Source organism: Elgaria multicarinata, chromosome 11, assembly GCF_023053635.1.
Source record: "Elgaria multicarinata webbii isolate HBS135686 ecotype San Diego chromosome 11, rElgMul1.1.pri, whole genome shotgun sequence".
NCBI lineage: Eukaryota > Metazoa > Chordata > Lepidosauria > Squamata > Anguidae > Elgaria > Elgaria multicarinata.
In genome coordinates, this window is record NC_086181.1 from 14,291,423 (window position 1) to 14,313,705 (window position 22,283).

The 22,283-nt window shown below is 47.6% G+C and overlaps 2 protein-coding genes across 4 annotated transcripts in view; one reads left to right on the forward strand and one right to left on the reverse strand.

The window, feature by feature from the left end:
- SLC35B1 (solute carrier family 35 member B1) overlaps positions 1 to 22,283 on the reverse strand; it is a 211,159-nt gene that overhangs the window by 76,207 nt on the left and 112,669 nt on the right. The window lies entirely within an intron of this gene.
- KAT7 (lysine acetyltransferase 7) overlaps positions 1 to 22,283 on the forward strand; it is a 72,424-nt gene that overhangs the window by 5,348 nt on the left and 44,793 nt on the right. For all 3 annotated transcript variants that reach the window (XR_010025980.1, XR_010025981.1, XM_063138331.1), the window contains exons 3-13: positions 116 to 292; positions 893 to 1,132; positions 1,233 to 1,315; positions 3,528 to 3,617; positions 5,152 to 5,250; positions 6,213 to 6,323; positions 13,302 to 13,493; positions 15,259 to 15,348; positions 18,105 to 18,245; positions 20,277 to 20,370; positions 22,094 to 22,240. Coding sequence is in view for 1 of the 3 variants with exons in the window: in XM_063138331.1 (XP_062994401.1) it covers positions 116 to 292; positions 893 to 1,132; positions 1,233 to 1,315; positions 3,528 to 3,617; positions 5,152 to 5,250; positions 6,213 to 6,323; positions 13,302 to 13,493; positions 15,259 to 15,348; positions 18,105 to 18,245; positions 20,277 to 20,370; positions 22,094 to 22,240 (1,464 nt within the window). In the remaining 2 variants the exon portion in view is untranslated. The remainder of the gene's footprint in view (positions 1 to 115; positions 293 to 892; positions 1,133 to 1,232; positions 1,316 to 3,527; positions 3,618 to 5,151; positions 5,251 to 6,212; positions 6,324 to 13,301; positions 13,494 to 15,258; positions 15,349 to 18,104; positions 18,246 to 20,276; positions 20,371 to 22,093; positions 22,241 to 22,283) is intronic.

The following is a 22,283-nucleotide window of genomic DNA, read 5'->3' on the forward strand; positions in this document are numbered from 1 at the left end:
CTGCACTGCAGCCTTCTGTGCGGTAGGGAGTAGATGGCCCTGCAAAGGTCGGCGTTGGAAGTGGTGTTTCCTTCAGTAAGCTATTACGTTATCTCCTGCCACCTCATCATACTAGATTCCAGCCCGGTTCGCAACCCCCCATCATTCGGAGCAGAGGAGCCTGTTTATTCGACTCGGAGGGTAACCCGCAGCCAGCAGCAGCCCATGCCTGTGACTCCCAAAAAATATCCACTGCGACAGACCCGCTCATCCGGATCAGAAACGGAGCAAGTGGTCGACTTTTCTGACAGAGGTTTGTAAATGGGGGCAAGGGAGGATGGAGGGCTCCTCATAAATGGGGGAGCTCCTAGTAAATGGGGCATCTGGGTCATGCTGAATTGAGTCCTATAGCATTCTTTGTTAGACTTCCTATACAGCAGGTTGGGTAACTTGTGGCCCTCCAGATGTTTTGGCCTGCAACTCCCATAAGCCCTAGACAATATAGCCAGAGGTGAGGGATGCTGGGATTTGTAGGCCAAACCATCTGGAGGGCTACAAACTGCCCAGCCCTGCTATGCAGAGTGCTTTCTTGATGACAGGTAGGTTAGGTTGAGAGGCAGTAGCTTAGCAAAGGCTACCTTCAATATCCAAGTAGCTGGGTTGATTCCACACAGAGAGATGGCCAGCAAAGTGATGGCCAGTTGAAACCGCTCTTGATTACAGTGTTTCTTCCTTGGGCTACCTCTCTTTCTCCAACTTGAGATCATCCTCAGAATTTTGGTCAGAAGGGCATTATTATATTACTTTTTAGGCCTGGTGTTGCCACTTAGAAGTGGTGCAGGTGTTTGTTCTTAAGGGTCCCAGTTTATTGGGTTCTTATGCGCCCTTTTTGTAATGTTGTGCCTCCACACAGACACTAAAAATGCAGCTGACCACGATGAGTCCCCACCTCGCACACCAACTGGGAATGCCCCGTCTTCGGAGTCTGACATTGACATCTCCAGTCCCAACATGTCTCACGACGAGAGCATTGCCAAGGATATGTCCATGAAGGATTCTGGGAGCGATCTGTCCCATCGTCCCAAACGCCGCCGCTTCCACGAAAGCTACAATTTCAACATGAAATGTCCCACTCCTGGCTGCAATTCTTTAGGTACAGTGGAACCTTCCGTGGTCTGAGCTTTGATGGTTAGGATTTTCTGTTCCCCTTTCTGACTGCCAGCCATAAGTCGTGTTCCTTTGGCTCTCCACAGGACACCTGACGGGAAAACATGAGCGACACTTCTCCATATCTGGATGCCCGCTGTACCATAACCTTTCAGCTGATGAATGCAAGGTAACTTCTTCTCTGTGGATGTGTGGGATGAAGGGAAAGCATTTGGGAGCATTGCAGAGGGAAAGGAACAGAAAGGGGAAGGCTTCAGCGCACACTTTCACCACCTTAGAATCATAGAATAGCAGAGTTGGAAGGGGCCTACAAGGCCATCGCGTCCAACCCCCTGCTCAATGCAGGAATCCACCCTAAAGCATCCCTGACAGATGCTTGTCCAGCTGCCTCTTGAAGGCCTCTAGTGTGGGAGAGGCCACAACCTCCCTAGGTAACTGGTTCCATTGTCGCACTGCTTCTTCCTTGCAAATTCCTTGCTTCTGCTTCTTCCTTGCAAATTGCAGTCTTTTGATACTCCTTTGCGTCAGAGAAGGGGTGACCAGGACTTGGATCCACAACTTGGCTATGAAATGCGTCACTTCCCACCGAGCGTTGTGATAATAAGCAGCACTGCAACAAATCTGGGGGCAAGATTCTTGAGAAAAGCACAATGTTTGAATACAAGTGTTCCCTTGTATTCTCAAATTTGCTCGTGACTCTCCAAAAATCCAACAAGCAATCAATTTTGAGTTTTAATTCATAATAGTTTATTTTTGTCAGCCGTATTTCATCTAATTGTTGGCTTCGACAGCAATTGTATAGCCCCATCTTCCAGCTCTTACAAAGCCACCAATCAAAAGCGGTTTGAGATTTAAAATAGTTAATTTGAAACTTGAACTGAACGTTCAATTTGTGGGTTTTGGGTGAGCCTGCTTCTCAGTGTTTAGAAATTCATGATACAAATTTCATATTTTCCTGTTCTTTTTGGTGTGTGTGTGTCTTTTTTTTTTTTAAAAAAAAGAAATAATGATTAAAACCCATGGCTCTTTAAAATTTAAGAATGCACCCAGGGCACCTCTCCCTTCACACTGGCTGTGCACAATTCCATTTGAAATTATGCACCAGAGATTCCCGGTGTGACTTATTATTATTATTTATTTATATAGCACCATCAATGTGCATGGTGCTGTACAGAGTAAAACAATAAATAGCAAGACCCTGCCGCATAGGCTTACATTCTAATAAAATCATAATAAAACAATAAGGAGGGGAAGAGAATGCACCAAACAGGCAGTATAAAAGTCAGAGCAAAATCAAGTTTTAAAAGCTTTAGGAAAAAGAAAAGTTTTTAGCTGAGCTTTAAAAGCTGCGATTGAACTTGTAGTTCTCAAATGTTCTGGAAGAGCGTTCCAGGCGTAAGGGGCAGCCGAAGAAAATGGATGAAGCCGAGCAAGGGAAGTAGAGACCCTTGGGCAGGTGAGAAACATGGCATCAGAGGAGCGAAGAGCACGAGCGGGGGAATAGTGTGAGATGAGAGAGGAGAGATAGGAAGGATAGGACTTGCATGGGATCAAGCCCTGCTCAGTCACTTGTGAGTTGCGACTACCGAACAATTCCCTTTTTGTCTGCAAACTCCAGAGATGCTCAAGTTCGAGGCCAACATTGCCCAGCTCCCAGATCTTGTGCTTCTTGCGTGGATCATTGGTTTGGAAGCTGCAGCTTGTGCAAAATGCAGTGGATAGATTGATAACCGGGACCAGAAGGTTCGAGCATATAAAACCCACTCTGGCCCGCTTCCATTGGCTGCCTGTATGTTTCCGGGCCCAATTCAAGGTGCTGGTTTTAACCTATAAAGCCTTACACAACTTGGGACCACAATACCTGACAGAACGCTTTCCTGACATGAACCTACCCGTACACTACGCTCAACATCTAAGGTCCTTCTCCGGGTGCCTACTCCGAGGGAAGCTCAGAGGATGGCAACAAGGGAGAGGGCTTTCTCTGTGGTGGCCCCCTAACTGTGGAACAATCTCCCTGACGAGGCCCGCCTGGCGCCGACATTGTCATCTTTTCGGCGCCAGGTCAAGACTTTTCTCTTCTCCCAGGCATTTAGCAATATGTAATGAGCCTGCGTCTGTTTTTTTTTTGGCTCATCGTTTCTAAAGTTGATATAGTGGTTTTAAATGTATGTGAATTTTGCATGTTTTTGTGGGTTTCAATTTTTGCATATTGTTTTTTTAATGTTTTATCTTATTTGAACCGCCCAGAGAGCTTTGGCTATGGGGCGGTATATAAATGCAATAAATAAATAAAACCATGCTTCTGTTATCTGAATGCGAATTCACACAATGTGGGAAGGGATGGGTTTATAGGATCTCTCTTTCTCTCTCTGGATTTTGAGGTCAGAGCACAGAGCCGGGATAAACAAGTGGAGGAGAGGCTGCTGTCCCACCGACAAGATGATAACAATAGACACGCTACCAGACATCAGGTAGACTTTCTTAAAAAACCTATTTCTCAAGCTTCCACTGTCTGTGAAACCTTAACGGGATCATCTATGTCCACCAATTGTTGTGCCTCAAACGTCTCTGAAAGAACATCCAAAAGTAATTTTGTGTGGAAATGGTTCTATCTGAATGTATATAGCCCCTTATTCAACTGGCCACATTTCTGAGCATAGCTTACATTCTTGCTTAAAATTTTGTTTCTTCAGTTTTACCAAGAAAAATAATAAATGAGGGTATGCATCCGTTTCTAAATCTGTTAAATCTAACTTTTGCCATTAAAACGTAAAAAGAATGTGTGCCTTGTGCCAGCTTGTACACATGATGTGCTGCTTCGGGTGGAGTGCGACTGCAGCAGTGATGAGTTGCTTGTGTGATGGGCGTGTGAATAACCCTTTGCATCCAGCACAATCCCACAAACTAGGCTCCTGGTTTAAAGCTGTAGTGCTAAACTGGGGGTGGGGGGATGCACAAAAGCAGACATAGTGACCTCAGTAACACTTAGCGCTAACCCATGGTTTATTTAACCTGTAGTTAATCTATGGTTTGTTGACTTACCCAGGATTTGTCTGACAGGCCACTGAACAAACCATATATTTTTTTCTGAATCCTTGGGCTGTTTTGTTTCCTTTGCCAACTCCCGTCCTGTATACCAAATGCCTTTGTGGAGCTGTATTACTTGCACGTAGAGTCGCTGAGGTTACCCACAGTTCTGGATTCACACATAACCCATGGTTAAAAAAAAAACCCAAGAGTTCACAACCCAACAACAAACCATAGATTCTCTTTCTGAGTTGTTAATGGTTAGCAAACCATGGTTTGTTGGCATGGCCGAATTCTCACATCATGACATCCTAGTGTTATGTGTGAACCCAGCCAGTGCGACACTGCTAAGCCACGTCTTCTTTCACCATCCTGAAATACTGCACAGTATAGAGGATCGCACTGTTCCTGCAACTTGCAAGGGCTGACGTGGGCTGTAGGGCATAGATGTGCATTAGAAATGCATCTGACTCCCACGGCAAGCGTACTCCAAATATTTCCATTTTAAAAACCCATCAGAGCCATGGATCTATTTGCCTGCAGGCTTGCTGGCGAGGAGAGTGCCTGTGGACACATGGAGAGAGCTTGATCTCTCCACAGCCAGCCTCTCCTATGGAATTTGTAATCTGGTATAGTATGTGCTTGATAGATCTTTTTCCTACATTTTGTGTGTGTGTGTGTCTGTGTGTAAGAAGTGTGTACCCTGTTGTGTATGAAATCAGTGCAAGAATCTCTTCTAGTGGAAGGGTGGGCATTTGTCACTGCACACATGAGCTGTCAAATCCACATGTACTAGGAGACAGCAAATTCTTGTGGCACTTTACACACATGGCATTCCATGTAGGGAAGGTATAATGTATGAAGCATCCCTCAGCCAATAGATGGGTCGGAGGGAAAGGGACTCCATTCCAGTTGAGGTTTGGCCTGGCTCCTTCTGTTTTTTCTATACTCATGCTCTGTCTCTTATCCCCTGTGTAGGCACCAACTGAAAGACAGTTGAGGTACAAAGAAAAGGTAGCAGAGATGAGGAAGAAGAGGAATGCGGGGCTGACCAAGGAGCAGAAGGAAAAATACATGGTACAGAAACTTCCTTCTTTATTTTATTCCTGGGGATGGGAGAATGGGGGCGTCCTTTAATCTGCACATCATATATACAAGGGACATTAATTTTTCACTGCATCCATTCCCAAGGTTCTGCAGTGGGTAAAAACTGGTTCGGAATTCAAATAGGAACTGGGGAGCTTGAGCTAAAGAATTAAACCTAGTTACTCTGAATTGGCATGTGAATTCCAATGTTGCCAGTTCACATCCCTTTTCGCACACGGCACACCGCCCTTCCTGTCCTTAGGTCCTGTGTGAGATCACAGAGTTGGGATGGGCCTTCAAGACCAACTCGATGCTGGATGCAGGAAATCCAGAGCCACACGTCCCCGACAGATGTCTGTCCAGCCTGCTTGAAGACCCGCAGTGTAGGAGGGCCCACCTTCTCCTTGGTACTTTGGTCCATTGTCGGGCTTCTCTTACCCTTGAGAAGTTTCTCCTAATGTTCAGGCAAACTCTACCCTCTTGTAACTGTATCCTATTAGGTCTAGTCCTTTGCCCTCTCCTATATGACAACCTTTGAAGAGTGTGATCATGTCCTCTCTCAGTCTTCTCCCAGCTAAATATGCCCAGTTCCTTCAGTCTTTCCTCGTACTACTTTTTCTACGTATCAGTGACCATCTTTGTTGCCTTCTTCTGAACCCATTCCAGTTTGTCTCCATCCTCCTTAAGGTGTGGTGCCCAGAAACTAGACGGCAGCCTCCCTTCCTCTTCATCTCTTTCTAACTCCTTGGTCCCCCAACTTCAACAGCGTGCAGCTCTTCTCTATGTGAGCCCTCCACCCCGCAAGACTAAGTTTGTACTTAGGTTAGAACAGCATTTCTCAGCATCCCTGTGGCCAGCAGAAAAGGACAGCGGGTGCTGGAGGTTGGGGACATCCGTTTCTCCAAGGCCAGGCCAAATATTTATTTAAAAGACGGCTTCCATTGTTGCTTCAGGAACACAGACAAACCTACGGAAACACCAGAGAGCCCCTTTTAGAGAACCTGACCAGCGAATACGACCTGGAGCTATTCCGGCGAGCGCAAGCAAGAGCCTCTGAGGATCTGGTAAGCTGGGCTTAGCTGGGCATGATGCGCACAACCACACCATTCCACATTCGAGGCTTGCTGAGAAGCCAGTTGTACCTGTATTACTAAAGGGAGCGTGAATCGCTGCAGCTGGATTTGGGTAGAATCAAACGTATGAGTGAGGGCTGGTGGAAGGGGGCCAAGAAAGAGGGCTGATATATGCATTATCCTAGCAATCTAGAGCAGTTGTGGGGAGTAGGTATTTCTCCAGATGGTTTTGACCTACGACTCCTTGCATTCCTTCTGCCCATACCCGGTCTAGAGGTGGATGGCAACAGTTATTGAAAAATAGATGGATGCTTGTCCTCGAAGGGCTCCAGAATCTATGCTGCGCATGGCCTGGAGGAGAATGGGGAAACCAGGGCAGCAATTTATGGAGGCGTTTGGCAGTTGGCTTTCACCAGTTGGGGGCAGCTGCATGGGGAGGACAGGAGAGAGGGGAAGTAGAATCAGTAGCAGAGACGCAGGTTGCCCAGCGGGGTGTAGAACCTTCCAACAGGGACTGGTAGCCTTGGTGTTAATGATGGTGGGGTCATTTTTAACATCTGAGCCTGCCCAGAGTGAGACAAGGGAGATAATACTTAGTCACGGTGACATTTGCCTAATTATTTGAGGGTTGTTTCCCCCTCCAGGTGAAAAAAAGGGAGAAGCAAATTTTCAAGATGCTGAACTTTTTATTTGTAGGTTGAAGAGCCCGACGTGTTTCGGCCTATATCTTTTCAAGGCCTTTGTCAGGGGGTTGTAGGAAGATGTCTGCAAAAATCTTCTTATCAACAGAATCTGAGAAAGACATTCTGTCGATAGGAAGATTTTTGCAGACATCTTCCTACAAACCCCTGAAGAAGGCCTTGAAATGATACAGGCCGAAACGCGTCGGGCTCTTCAACCTACAAGTAAAAAGTTCAGCATCCTGAGAATTTGCTTCTCCCTTTTTTCACCTGATTTGGGTCCTTTCTCCCCCTGGTCTTGATTCTGTTTCCCCCCTCCAACAAGCCGTGCCTGGGTTCAGCGAACGCCACGGGCTGCACCTGGGCGGGTAATTAGGCATATCACATCCCGCATATGCCGGCACACACGTGGCTTGTTTAAGTCACGGTAATGCTGCTGTTCAGGTCGGTGACTAGGGTCAACTCCAAGTTTGACAGTTGAACTCCTTGGTGGCATGCTTCTGAATCTTCTTCCATAGTCATGAGGACTAAGCCCTTGAAAAGGGTTGTGTGGATTTTTGTCTTTGAGTTAATGTTATTTCACATCTGTTCAGTACACTGAGCTCACGAGCAAGTTCCATTTGTCAGTTCCCAGCTTTTTGATGTTGTTGCTGAGCTGCCAACAAGTGCCTCTCTCTGTTTTATTAGCCCGGCCTTTGTCTCAGGGGAACCTCAGAAGAAATTAGGGAAGGATTGCTATCTCCGGGTACAGGGAGTGTCCCCCCCCCCACCATTTCCCATTCCTTTGTCACTGGATGCTTTTAGATGAACGTGAACACAAGTATAATGAATTGAAGACAAAACTTAAATGAGATAAAGGAAGAATGTGGAACGCGTTGCATCGCAAACTGGAATGCCAGCTTCTCATCTACTGTTCATCTGTTTATTCACTTAAAGAATGTACGGCCCGGTTCACATAATCCATCAACCCCTTGTTGGGTTGTTTGTGAGTGTGCCGGCTCCCACCTACTTCTGCTTTCTGAAACAACCCAGGAACCTCTGGTTTGTTGTTGGGTTAAAACTTGGGGTTGTTTAACCCTCAACCGAGAGTGCTGGGTTAGTACATCATGACAACAACCCAGGAACTGGGTGCTGCTTGGTTGTTTCAGAAAGCTGGTTCAAAGTGCAAGCAGGTGGGGCGGGGCGGGGCTTGCTCACTATCACGCAGCCACACCAGTTCCCTGGATTGTTTAACTCGGGAATTGGCGTTGTATTTGAACCAGGGATTTCCCTGCTATAAAGGGTATTTTAGGACAGCTTGCAAATAAAGCAATAAGAGACTCTAGAGGTGCAGCTCACCAGTACTTGGAAAGCCCCCACCCCCGGTCTGCCTGGCGTGTCCCTGATCAAGATTAACAAGCCCAGAGCCACTCAAATGTGCACCTTTATCCATAACTTCTTAGCATCCCCCCCCCCCCCCCAATAGCCACAGCGGGCTGTTTTGGCCCTTTGTTGGATGTTTCCAAAGCCAGCCTGTCTCTAGATGCCTTATCCTTATCCTCCCTTCTTTGGGCTGGTGGTGTCTCTCCCTAATGGCAGGTATGAGACACTAAGCTATTCCAGCTGTAGGTGAGCCCGATGCACCTAAAGACCTGTGACAAATGCCACATAATAGGTGGGCTTATTTATTTCAAAATGCAGTGGCCCCTTTTGAGGTCAGTTAAACATTCCAAGCAACATACCCACAGCGCTGGAGGAAGCCAGCGTTTGAAAACGTACCGGAAAACAACCTCCTGGCTTGGATCCAGATTTAGGGCATGCAACTGGGCTGCCAGAAGAGGATCTCTCCGCCAATTCCCCCCGCCCCTGGCAGCCCCTCCAGCCTTCTGAAATTGTGCACAGAGAGTTGGGGAGAGCCCTGCTGAATGAGGTGAGCTGGGGGACCAGAGGACCCCCGAAAATCCAGCTGCAGCACCTTCCGTGAGCAGGGTCCACGGAAGGCAGGTCTTGGATCCAAGTCGCTACTTAACAAGTGCAAACAAAGGACATCTAGAAAATAATAACCGAGAGGCAGGTAAAAATTGGAGCCCTTGATTTATTTATTTTTACAATTCTATGCTGCAATTTTATTTGAAATTAATTATACCATCACTGGGTTGGGTATAAGCAGTAATCTTCGTCATTCCCAAATATGGACCATTGATACTATTTTGGGTATGATATAACAACATATTCACAGCAAACATATATACCCATCACCTAAAGCATCACTGGAACTCCAATGCACTCATGGAGCTTCCATCGAACCCATGCTCACTTCCCTATTCAATGCAATGTCAGGCATGAGACAATGTCCGTGCGTGAGACAGAGAGGTGTGCAAAGAACAATTCTCAAATCACAGTGAAAGGGGGTAGCCCATGCAAATGCAGGAGCTGTTTGTGTGAATTAGAGACCTGCCCCGGCTAATATCAGTATTAGAGAAAATTGTAAAATCCTTAACCGTTAACATTTTCTCAGCAAATGATTCCTTACATTATTATTATTAATATTAATATTTATTTATAAAGCGCCATCAATTTTCATGGCGCTGTACAAAATAAAACAAAACAAGACAATCTGCCATATGGCTTACAATCTAAAATCACCGTAACATACAGGGGAGGGCTATGCATCATGCATAGCACTCTCGTCATCCTCTATTTAGCACTTGTGCAAAGGCATGGATACATTTTCAAGGGGGATAACTTCTAGGTAGTATGGATTAGATTTCAGCCTAAGAATGCTGTCCAATGCCATGCTGTAAGAAGTGGTACTGGATGAAGGAGGAAGTTGGGCTTCCGCAAACTCCCTCACTTCTTGGAGCCCTTGATTTTTGTGGGAACGGTTTGAAAAATAAAACTGTGTGTGTGTGTGTGTGTGTGTGTGTGTGTGTGTTTATCTATCTTTTTAAATAAACAAAAACCTGCTGATGGAAACTCAGCACTGGGGGAGCTCACTATCATCATCATTGGCTTGATGATAGTTTCGCTCTGGAGGTGCAGGTTCTGCCGAAGGACCTCAAGGGGTTTTTTTTGTCTCGAGAGAAAATGACAGATTTCTTTACGTTGGTGCAGATCTGGAGACACAACTTTTCGGTCGCCAGAGCCTTGAACTACACATTTAGCCGAGTTGCATGATTCTTTTAAAATGATTTTTGCTTTGCTTTTGCTTTCGTAAACTCAAAGCAGCCCAGGGCAGAAAAAGCGCCGGTGGGAAACGGTGCCTTTCCCATCTGGTCCTTTTCCAGGTCAAAACCACCTTCCCCACCTGGCTTTTTCGCCCACGATGCCGCAGGGAACAATCCCCCACCACCACCACCATAAATGCAAAAGCAGCTTGGAGAGGGAAGCTTTGAACTGAAATAAAACCAAAGTGCAAAGGGTCAAGCAGCCTCTCTTGACAGGCCCTTTTTCTGCTCAGAGCAGACCAGGCTGTATTTTTAAGTTTTTAAAAATGCGCGCTCACAGAAACCAAATAAGAGGAAAGAATAGCGGGAGCTTGTGCAGCAGCAGCAGCATCTTTGGAAGCCAAGACGCGCCCAGCCTTACTGGGACTGAGTCGGCTCTTCTTAGCTCTGCGATTGGGAAGGCAGAAGGAGTTCTCCTCCTCCGAGGTGCCCCGAGGGCTTGTGCTGAAAGGCAGGAGCAGATCATAGAGCTTCGTAAGTGGTCTCATTTGGAAGAAGTGTCCTTTCTCTCAAGTGGCGGCAGTTCCCCCCAGAACCAGCCCCTCTGCCTCGCTGCGTTTGGCTCTTGGCAGCGTCAGGAGGTGTCAGACCTCCAAAAGCGCTTGCCGGAGGTGCTGGCTGGGACCCGTGGTTTCTCAGCTTGGAGAACGCCAGAAGACCTGGGGCAAGAGAATAAATCTCTTCTTGTGTTTGATTGTGGCTCGTTTGATGCTTTTCTTCTGAGTGCCCCCTCAGGCCAGTGTTTCACAGAAAGATTTGAGAGAGAGAGAGACTTCCTAAGAACATAGGTGAAGCAAAAGGAGCAGATAAAATTGTAGTTAAAAGGATGTGTACACTGTGGCGGAAAATCGACCATGATTAGCCTTGGGGTGTCCTTGAGAGTGGACCACCGTTTCCCAAATCCCCATTTCAAAAGAGGGGCTATGATTTGTATTCAGCTAGACCAGCCTTCCTCAACCTGGGGTGCTCCAGATGTGTTGGACTGCACCTCCCAGAATGCCCCAGCCATTCTGGGAGTTGTAGTCCAACACATCTGGAGCGCCCCAGGTTGAGGAAGGCTGAGCTAGACGGAAGGAAGGGCTGATCCCACTCTGTTTGGTAACAGAGGCGTTGGGTTAACGGTGGGCAATTTCTTAACGCCCCTATCAGAAAAATATCCATAAACTGGTGGGATGCCCCCAACCTCTGTGTCATTCAGGCTGTGGGGAGGGAGCAGGCTGGCTGGACAGGATGTCCTATCTCCAACGGCTAATTGTGATCAGAGCTTCACAGTTCGTCAGGTTAGCCACCGTGATGCCAGGCATCATAATTTACCGCCTACTTCCTGTCTCCCCACCACCCCAGTCCTCAGGCCTCCACAGAAATGACCTGTGAAAAGAGACCTGCATGCCATTCTTACCTACCCGGGTTCCGCCATCTTTTCCTCTTTGGGAAGCAGATGGGGAGTGTGTCTTCTTCTTTGTGAGAGAGGTACGGATGGCATGATAGCCTTGAAAGTAAAAGGCGGTGTCCTCCTTTGGATATTTCTCAGTGCCTTACAGAGACCAGGCCCAACACGTTCACGGCCAATGGAACCCAGGTGATGCTGGTAGCCATTCGCTTGTAGTGCCTTTGCCCATTGGTGTTCTCTTGCAACCTGAGGAATCCTGAGCCTCTCATTCATGGTGTTCAGGTGAGTGCAGGCCTGAACTTCGGACACACCCATGTGGGCCGTTGTTGCTGCAACACTGACAAGCCAGAAGATGCTTAAGCGAATGATGAAAATAAATCTAGGAGCCTGTTCGTACGTGGGTTAATTTACCCTTGGGGGCTGTTGCATCGTGCTGGGCATCCGTGGCTGCCATTTTTGCTTGGTGCCACAGGCACCTGGCTTGCTGTGTCCTGTGAACCCTAATGGCAGGGGTTGTTTGAGGCTTGATCGAGGGGTAAACAACCCTCCAATAACCCTAAAACAAACCATGGGTTATTGGAGAGTTGTCTAACCTTCAAACAATCCCCGCTCCCTGGGTTTGCACAACACGACAAGCTATGGCAAGTCGGGAGCCTGCCGGCCCCATGCAAAAATGGTGTCCAACGTGGCGCAAGAACCCTTGCAGGTAAATTAACCCGCAGTGGGTTGTGATGTGTGAACCAGATCTTTGCTTGTTGTTTACCCTCGAAAAGACTCTTAAGACCTCAAGGCTATTGTGTGGGGGGTGGGTGGAGGATTTTATATGAGTAGTGAGAGCATTTCAAAACTTCAATGGATTATGCCGTTTTTGTTTACCACACCTGTTTTCCAAAGGCAGTGTTGTGGCTTCTCGGGGGGTGGGGGGAAGGCAGGGACAGCATCTGCTGTCTAGAAAGGCGTAGGGAGAAAGCAAAGCTCCAAATGCTTTGGACTTCAACTACCAGCATTCCTCACCATTGGCCAAGTTGGCAGGGGCTTCTGGTAGACAACCTCGCATAGAATTTGCACACGTTGGAGTTGGATCTACAGTAATTTCAACTGCAATTCCACATGCGCACTTAACTGGGAGTAAATACACTAAGTGGGATTTATGACTAGACATGAATAGGTTTGCACTGTAAGTTGAACTTGGTCTCTGCTGAAACCAGCGCAACAAATCCCATTGATTTCCATGGGAACAAAGTGCAACTAAATTAGTCTGGATACAATCCAGGGGCGGTTGATATTGTATTTCATATGCTGCAGAACTGCACTTCCTATTAGAAAAGAAAAGAAAGCTTCTAGGCCTTAAGGCTAAAAAATGAAATAAAAGCCCAAGCATGTATGTGGCAACTAATATTTCGAATTGTCAGAGCGGGGCCTTGATGCCTTTTCTATTTCTTTGCTGTTTCCCTTCCTCACGAAATAATGATTCAAAATAAGCAGCTGCCTATATATGTTCCCATCTCAGTTTTGCGAGATTTCAGAATTCAACACTCTTCCTGATGGTAGATTTAATTTTGTTACTGCAGAGAGATTTTTTTGGGGTCTGGTTCCAAGATTTCATTCAAAGGCAAAACATTTCTTCCTATTTTTGTGAAGCGCTTTTGGGGGTGGTTTTTATTCAATGCTCCTTTCTCTTCTCTGCCAATAGGAGAAGCTGCGACTTCAAGGCCAAATCACCGAAGGCAGCAACATGATCAAGACTATTGCTTTTGGCCGCTATGAGCTGGACACCTGGTACCATTCTCCCTACCCGGAGGAGTATGCGCGGCTGGGGCGCCTCTACATGTGCGAGTTCTGCCTCAAATACATGAAGAGTCAAACGATACTACGCAGGCATATGGTGAGCCTCTACGTTAGCATCTTGTGAGACAAATTCACGCCTTCCATTAGAGCACAATCCTATGCAAGTTTAGACAGAAAGTCCCCATCTTCTTCAGCCAGCCTTCCCCAACCTGTGGCCCCCTGGATGCCCCATAATCCAATTCTTTTCATCTTGTTCATAAATGACCTGGAATTAGGAATGAGCAGTGAAGTGGCCAAGTTTGACAACGACACCAAATTATTTAAGGTTGTTAGATAATTGGAGCTCTTCACAAAGGGATTGTGAAGAGCTCCAAAGGGATCTCACTAAACTGGGAGAGTGGGCGTCCAAATGGCAGATGCGGTTCAATGTAAGCAAGTGCAAGGTGATGCAAGTTGGCGTGGAAAAAACCCAACTTCAGGGATAACCTAATGGGATCTGAGCTGGCGGTGACCGAACAAGCAAGAGATCTTGGGATTGTGGTGGACAGTTCGATGAAAATGTCCACACCGTGTGCGGCCGCTGCAAAGAAGGCAAACTCCATGTTAGGCATTATAAGAAAATGAATTGAGAATAAAACGGCTCGTATCATACTGCCTTTAGGCAAATCTATGGTGTGACCACACTTAGAATACGGTGTATAGTTCTGGTCACCACATCTAAAAAAGGATATCATAGCACTGGAAAAAGTGCAGAGCAAAGGGCAACTGAAATGATTAAGGGGCTGGAGCATGTCCCCTATGAGGGAGGGTTACAACAACTGGGATTGTTTAGTTTGGAAAAAGGGAGGCTTAGGGGAGACATGATAGAGGTGTACAAAATTATGTATGCTATGGAGAATGTGGATAGGGAGACATTTTTCTCTCTCTCAAAATACTAGAACCGGGGATTGTTGGGAGATTCAGGACAAAAGGAAGTCCTTCTTCACACAGCGCATAGTTAAATTATGGAACTCACTACCACAAGGTGTAGTGATGGCCACCAATTTGGATGGCTTTAAAAGGGGGTTGGATACATTCCTGGAGGCAAAGGCTATCAATGGCTACTAGCCCTGATGGTTGTGTGCTATCTCCAGTATTCAAGGCAGGAAACCTATGTGCAGCAGTTGCTGGGGACCATGGGTGGGAGGGTGCTGCTGCAGCATGTCCTGCTTTGTTGGTCCTTGGCCAACGGCTGGTTGGCCACTGTGAACAACGTGCTGTACTAGATGGATCCTTGATACGATCCAGCAGGGGACTTCTTATGTCCTTAATCCCCAGGCTACTTTTCCTCTGCCCCAAGAAGCCTAGTTACCTGTCTCTGGCACCGCCAGAGTGGTCACAGCGCAATCTAGCCAATCGCTGCCTGACTGAGAATCTTCTAGACCAGCCAATCCTGAGCCGACTTTCTGAAGTGGTGCAGGTGATGGTTTAAGTTTGAAGCATCGTGGGAAATGAATGAAAGCACATTGAGAAAAAGAAAGTTATGTTAAATTGGGCGGGCGGGGGGGGGGGGCGGAATGACTGCGTCATTGTCTAATCCGAGATTTGAACTTGCTGTGTGCAACTAGTACTATTAAATCTGCGCTCACCTTCACGAACCAGCTCCTCTTATCCATGCTGATGCGCATTGGTCAGCCGCCCGTGTTGAATGGGCACGCCGTCATTTGATTACGGAACAGAAGGAGAGCCTTTGCTTCTGCTCCAGAATTACCGCGCCTGCTGTCGAATGACCTTTTCTCCCCCTGGTGGTTCTCTCTTGCCTCTCTGTGCTTCTGTTTGCCAACCCGTGTTCCCTGTAACGTTTGTCCATTTTCTCTCCGTAGGCAAAATGTGTCTGGAAGCACCCTCCGGGAGACGAGATTTATCGCAAAGGCTCCATTTCGGTGTTTGAAGTAGACGGGAAAAAGAACAAGGTAACGTCTGTACCTGGAGCTGAATTCTGGAAAGAAGAGGCGCTTGTGTGACGCTTTGCCTTTGCAGGTGTCCCAGGTGACTGTGTTGGAACCCTTTCACCGCCTTTTCCTGCCTCGCCCTGAAAACTCTCAAGGTTGCAAGATTGGTCTAACTCAGCCTTTCCCAACCCGAAGCCTTCCAGATATGCTACTCCAGCTGAGAGTTGTAGTCCTGAACATCTGGAGGGCATCACCTTGAGAAGGCTGGTCTCACTCCTTCCGGATTGGTGACATTAGACTAGTAATCCTGTCTAGCTCACGAAATTCAGCCATGCCTCCAGCCGCATTCTTCCCAGCTCTGCAGCCTCTGCTCCTTTTCAACTGGAGATTCATTCCAGAAAAAAACGTGGTGTGTCAGAATATAGGTTCAAAGAAGCCGCTTTGGGCAAAGGAGCAAGGGAGGGGTTCTTTCAGGGTATCAAGGGGAGATGAGGGTGGATTCCTGGAACTTGCCCCTTTCTTCCAGAGTTCAAACCCCTTTCGTTGGGATGGCTATTTTGAGGCTGTCCTCAGATACTGGCTCAGGCCATTGCCTTTCCGTGGCTGGTGGGGTTCTGCCTTGGCAGCCTTCCCTCGTGGGCTTTCTTCAAGGGCTCTTTTTAGCTCAGAGGCCGGGAACCTCTTTCAACCCATGGGACCGATTCAGTTTTGGAGAAGCTCTTGAGCGCCACATTCTAGCAGTGGGCAGGGCTGAAGCTGAAGGGGGCGGGGCCTGGTCTGTCCCAAACACCAGCCTATTTTAGCTTCAAGCCCTTACTGCCGTTGAGTAAGCCTTCGGAGAAAGGCATTTCAATCTTTTAGAATGGGGAGAAAAAATGGCACAAAAGCCGGAAAAAGACTAAGCGATTGGAGGTTAGGGGGAAGGGGGCAGGGCCTGGGGAAGGGGGGCATTTTTCCTCATCCAGCAATCGACCCCTCCTGTGCCCTCCTCTGCCTTAGAATCCTCATGTAATCTGCTGGGTCTCTGCACACAGTGGCGTGAGTGGACAGAGTCCTGAGATGGGACAATGGGTTCATAACATCAGGTTTCCCCATGTTAAAATAAAATCTCTCTGGAAGTAGAAAACTAGCTCTCAGCAAGGAGAGTGCTAGTCTAGAACGTTCCTCCCTGACAAGGTGCTTTTCTAATTGCAGGGAGTTCTTAACACGAGGAAGCGTTCAGACATGGTGTTCTCCCACCGGTGCTCTGAAGTGGACTCTATAGACCACGTTACTCTGTTGCATTTAAGGAACTGGAGCAGAATGAGACCATAAAATAAGAAGGTGGTGTTCTTGGATTGTACCGCTTCAGTTTGCAGATTCCATGTCCCTCGTGTATTTTGCGAGTACAAAAGTGGAATGGACTGTATTTACCCTTTATCACTACAAACAGGGATTCGGGTGGGGGTGGGGGGCTGGAGCATTACAAAATGAAGACCTACTTACCCCTGCAGTCTGAAGTGGTACAGTCCAGAATTCTACCAAGTTCAGATGACCACCTTGTTCTGCAGAATGTCAAGGACCGCCCTCTGTCTCCATTCATGCTCAGAAGGGCCACAAAGAGCCGTTGTCAGCACAGCCCATCATGGAGTCCTTTTTTCTCTTTCCCGAGCACATGCTTAACCTCTCTACTTAACCTCTGCTGTGTGCATTTCTGAGCGTTGGTGTTGGAATAATAATAATAATAATAATAATAATAATAATAATAATAATAATAATTCTTACCCGCCTCTCCCTTTGGATCAAGGCGGGGAACAACATTAGAACAGGAATCAATACATCTTAAAAATTCATGATTTAACATTGATCTGGATAGGCCTGCCGGAAAAGGCTAGTCTTTAAAGCTGCCTTAAAATCACACATAGAGTTAATTTTACGAATCTCCTCCAGCAGGCCATTCCACAATCTGGGGGCGACAGAAGAAATGGTCCTCTGGGAAACACTTTGTACTTTGCCCGGAAACTAATTGGCAGCCATTGGAGTGATTTTAATGTTGGTGTAATGTGGACACCCCTAGGTGTACTGGTGACCAACCTGGCTGCCATATTTTGAACTAGTTGAAGTTTCCGAACTAGGTACAACGGCAGCCTTATGTAGAGCGCATTGCAGAAGTCAAGCCTTGAGGTTACCAGTGCGTGCACTACTGTCTTTAGGTCTAGAAGGGGCGCAGCTGGCGTATCAGCTGAAGTTGATAGTAGGCACTCCTGGCCGTCGCATCTCTCTGGGCTGTCATTTGGAGCGACGGAATGCCAGGGACTGTATATAAATCAGGTGCTATAAATGAACCGGGTATTCTGCTACATAGCTATGATGGCCTCCGATGGATTATGCCGATGTTAACGTCCTAAAAAGCCATTGTGCGTTGAAATCTGTGCTTTGGAGAGGTTACGTTTGAATGTTCGGTTTCAGTTCATTTCTCTGAGACGTCTCTGAACTGGGTTTTCAGTTTCCCACATGTTCTGAAATAAGGGTGGGTGGGTGGGAGGGGGTGTCTCCTGTGTCATTAAGGAATAGGGGTTGTGGGATTGGCCTTAAACTGTGACTTGGCTCACTGGTTTGAACCATCTGAACCGATTTGCGTGGTGGTGAGCAGCTTCTCTTTGCGGTCCACCACCGATCTTGTGGGACAGTTTGTGGTTTTTCTGCCTTGTGACCGAGGCCTGGGGATATTTGACCATCACCCACCTCCCCGCCTTGGGATGGGTGGGGGTCTCAAGACTCCCTTCTGCTTCCTCCAGATCTACTGCCAGAACCTGTGCCTCCTGGCAAAGCTCTTCTTGGACCACAAGACCCTGTACTACGACGTCGAGCCCTTCCTCTTCTATGTCATGACGGAAGCCGACAACACCGGCTGCCACCTGATCGGCTATTTTTCCAAGGTCAGTCATGCCGCTTGAGGTCTGCTCCGCAGGCAGGGCGTTGTCCGTCGCTCGCACATCAAGCCAAGCGCACCGATGGGCCCGTTGTGACCGGCCTCACGTTGTGCCTGGGAGGGGCAGGTCGACGGGGTCAGCCCCTGCACTGCTCTGGGAGGTTCAAAGGCAGGGCAAAGAGATGGTTCAGGCAATCCGGTTTACACGCTTGGAGCCCAAAGGCAAACCCAGGCCAAGCTGGCAACTGGAACCTCATTCAAGCGACTAGGTGCGCTTGCAGGTGTAAACGTCTGATGCTAGAGTCGGTGATTTCTGTTGTGCATAATGCTCTCCACACCACATACAAGGATATGTACAAAAACGTATTTCCAGCAGCGTTTGCAAAAGTAGCTGTTTTGGGGAGTTCCGTTAGCTTCTAACCAGAAATCAGGACTTTGAGTGTGCTCTTGTACGTGTGGGTGGCATGGAGCACCACCTGCTTACATCCCTTTGGCAAACAGTGCAATTTGTCCAAAGCTGCCCCCCACCCTGAAGTAGCCATTTTCTGTTTGGGAAATGCCTCCCCGAGAGGCAGAGCAGCTATGAACAGCCGCAGTCTTTTCTCAAGATGGTTCTGCACTTGTCAGCCATGACCCAGAGATCACGACAGTTCCTTCAGAAATGCACGAAGGCCCCGGCTGCCCATCTCTTTCTTTAGTCGGATGACTAATGCAAAGTGACTCGGGTTTTGCAGCAACAGAGCTCTCAACTTGCTGACTCAGCATCGCTTCCTGACAGTTTGCCATGGTACATATGCTCAACGCCAGTACTGCTCCAATGTCACAAGAGGATGCTGCGTTGGTTTCCTTGCCACCCGTGCTGCACCAGGCTCCAGCGCCCCAAACGTACTAGTGCGGCGTGCATCACAAAGAGAGCACGAAGAGGAGCGTGCGAGGGATGAGGGCGTGTAGGCGCGAGATGGGAAGTGACGCTCTCGGCACTGCTGCCCACCAACCAGACGGCTTCTTAAACTGAGGAAACCAAGACTTCCTTGCCAAGCAAGTCTCGAAACAGCGTTGTGACAAGCTCTTGATTTGCATCAACGTCAATCATTTTGAGCAGAATTTTCTCCGTGCAAACATGAAGAAGCGAGCGTGAGAATAATGTTCTGCACGTGAGATGCTGCCCCGAGAATTCTGATCTGGACCATTGATTCCTATGCCCTAGTTCTTGCCATGTTGTTCTTTCTGTCGATTGCCACTGAACAGGGCTTTGGTCCTGGGAAGCACTCCAGATCCGTGGCTGCTGCTCACAGCAGTGTAATGGAACTGGGGGAGAAGGCGAGGCGTTGCAGCTCTTCCGAGCGCTGCAACATCGTTTGCCAGAGAATAAGTTGGTGCGTTCACTCTCCTCAGCCTGGCGTTGAAATCGAGAGTGGAGTATTCTGCCACAGATTCAGGATGCACATCATTGTAGATGTCAAGGCAGCCTGTTCCAGAAAGTGTTCCCGTCAGAAGAACGAATTGCAAACAATGCATGAGTGTTCATATCCGCGTCAGCGTCGCTGATGAAGTCCTGGCATGTAGTGCACTCCTGAGAAAAATAACTACTCTCCAGTTACGCATTTGGTGCTCTATGCGTCTTGTTCCAGACGTTAAGGCCGATGGTACCGTCAGGATGGCTCACTTTATTTGCCACTCTGGCAGTGACCATGACAAATAACTTGAAGTCCATCCATCACTCTGCAGACATTTTGGGAAATAGCCATCCACAGCCAAATGAGGCCCGATTTGAGTTTTCCTTATATGGGCCAGGATCCAAAGCAATTTCTTAAGACATGCCCAAATTCTCATGAAGGCAGACATTGGGGAAATGCAGGTCTGATGGCTCCTTGGGCACGCAGAGCTAGTGGTGCAGTTTTATTTTTTTTAAAAAAACTGATCAGCTTGAAAAATCCTGTTTTCAACAGCTTGAAAAATGGTGCATTTGAGTTCATCTCCTGCTTTTGCGATGGTGTGAGCAATTCTCACCCTTAATGGTGATGCTGTTTCTTTCTAGGAGAAGAACTCCTTCCTCAACTACAACGTTTCCTGCATCCTCACAATGCCTCAGTACATGAGACAAGGTTACGGCAAAATGCTTATCGACTTCAGTAAGTATAGGCTGTGTGTGATTTTGTTTTTAATCACAGTTTCTCACAAACGTAGCAACGAGATGCTGGAAGAATGAATGCAGCCAACGACTGAGCACTTGTTAATTCAGTAGAGCACTGGTTTTTTCTTAATAATGACATTTATTCCTATGTTCAGACTTATAAGGAAGAGGTGCAGAACCTCTTTCAGCCCCACTGCTGAATTCCATTTTGGAGAAGCCTTTAGGGGGCAGGTGGCGCCATAGGCAAAAGGGGCATGGCCAAGGCAAAAGGGGTGGGGCCAAAAATATCCAAAAGACTTGCCTATTTTAGCTTAAAGCTCTCACTACCGGTAACTAAGCATTAGGAGAGCCATTTAATTTTTGTGAACCACCCAGAGAGCTTCAGCTGTTGGGTGGTATAAAAATGCAATAAATAAATGAATAAATTTCAACCTCATAAAACTGAACGAAATTGTGGAAATCACCAAACATCAGTGGCTGGGGGGAAAGGGGCCAGGGCCAGGGGAAGGGGGCATGGTCATCTGGGCACCACAAGAAGGATGGATTTAGGTCCTGGGAGGGTCAGAATGGGCCCCTGGAACGGAGGTTCTGCACCCCTGCCGTAAGGGCTGCTAGATGTACGTAAACATTGCATCACCCATCTAGCTGACTGGTGGTGGCCATAGTTCCGATAATGAACCCAGGTGCTGTATCATTTCGGGGGGCAGGGGGAATGGAGCCACCCAAAAATAAGGTAGAGGCTTCTAGATACTTGGGGCATACTTTAGTAGTACCCAAGTTTGTGAATTATTATTTTTTTAAATTAAGCTGCTTGTCAGTTATCTCTGGGCTTACGCCAGTGATGGGCAACTTGTGCCTCTCCAGATGTCTCTGCCTATAGCTTCCATCAGCCCTTGCCAGCACAGCCAATGGTGAGGGATCATGGGAGTTGTAGGCCAAAAACATCAGGAGGGCCACAAGTTGCTCGCTCCTGGCTTTCACGGTGTTGATGGCACTTGGGAAGCCATCGTGTGTGTGTGTGTGTGTTTTTAAGGAAACCAGAAGTTAAGGGCATGGAAAGCACATATGATAACTAGAACAGCAAGAATAGAGGACCTCCCCTGCACCAGTTTTGAGCAAATACTAATACACAAACATTTCTACACTTACCTCAGTCACCCTCAGCCTGAGGGCCTCCAGATCTTTTGGACTCCAACTCCCATTAGCCCCAGCCAGAAGAGCCCACTGTCAGGGCTGATGGGAGCTATAGTCCAAAACATCTGGAGGCCCTCTGGTTGGAGAAGGCTGCCTTAAGCACTCTGCACACAGCAGCCATGTTTATCACCCAGCCAAATTTTGTCCACAGTGATTTCTGACTGCACCAAGGACAGATCTACTCCAAACACAATATACTAGTATGAAAGCGGTATATAAGAGGCAGGAGCCACACTACTGCTTTATAGCGATATTGAAGTGCATTGACAACTGTTGGGTCCCATTGACACAGACCATATACCCGCTTTCATAGTGCTACATCCTGCTTAGTGTAGATCTGGCCTAAATCCCAGCACTGAATGACTTGGGTGGTCATTTGCCACCTCTACTATTCTAATGCTCAGATATCTGAAGCCCCAGGTGATGGTGAGCTAGGAGATCGGTCCAGCGTATTGGGGTGTGGCGGAGACAGTAGGTGAGTTTACTTGAATCAGGTTCCGAAGAGTTTGCTTTATTCTCTCCTGCAGGCTATTTACTTTCCAAAGTGGAAGAGAAGGTGGGCTCCCCAGAAAGGCCCCTCTCGGACCTGGGCCTTATTAGCTACCGTAGTTACTGGAAGGAGGTTCTTCTTCGTTACCTGCATAACTTTCAAGGCAAAGAAATCTCCATCAAAGGTGGGCTCTTTATTCCCCCCCTCCCCCAGTGCATCAGTAGCAA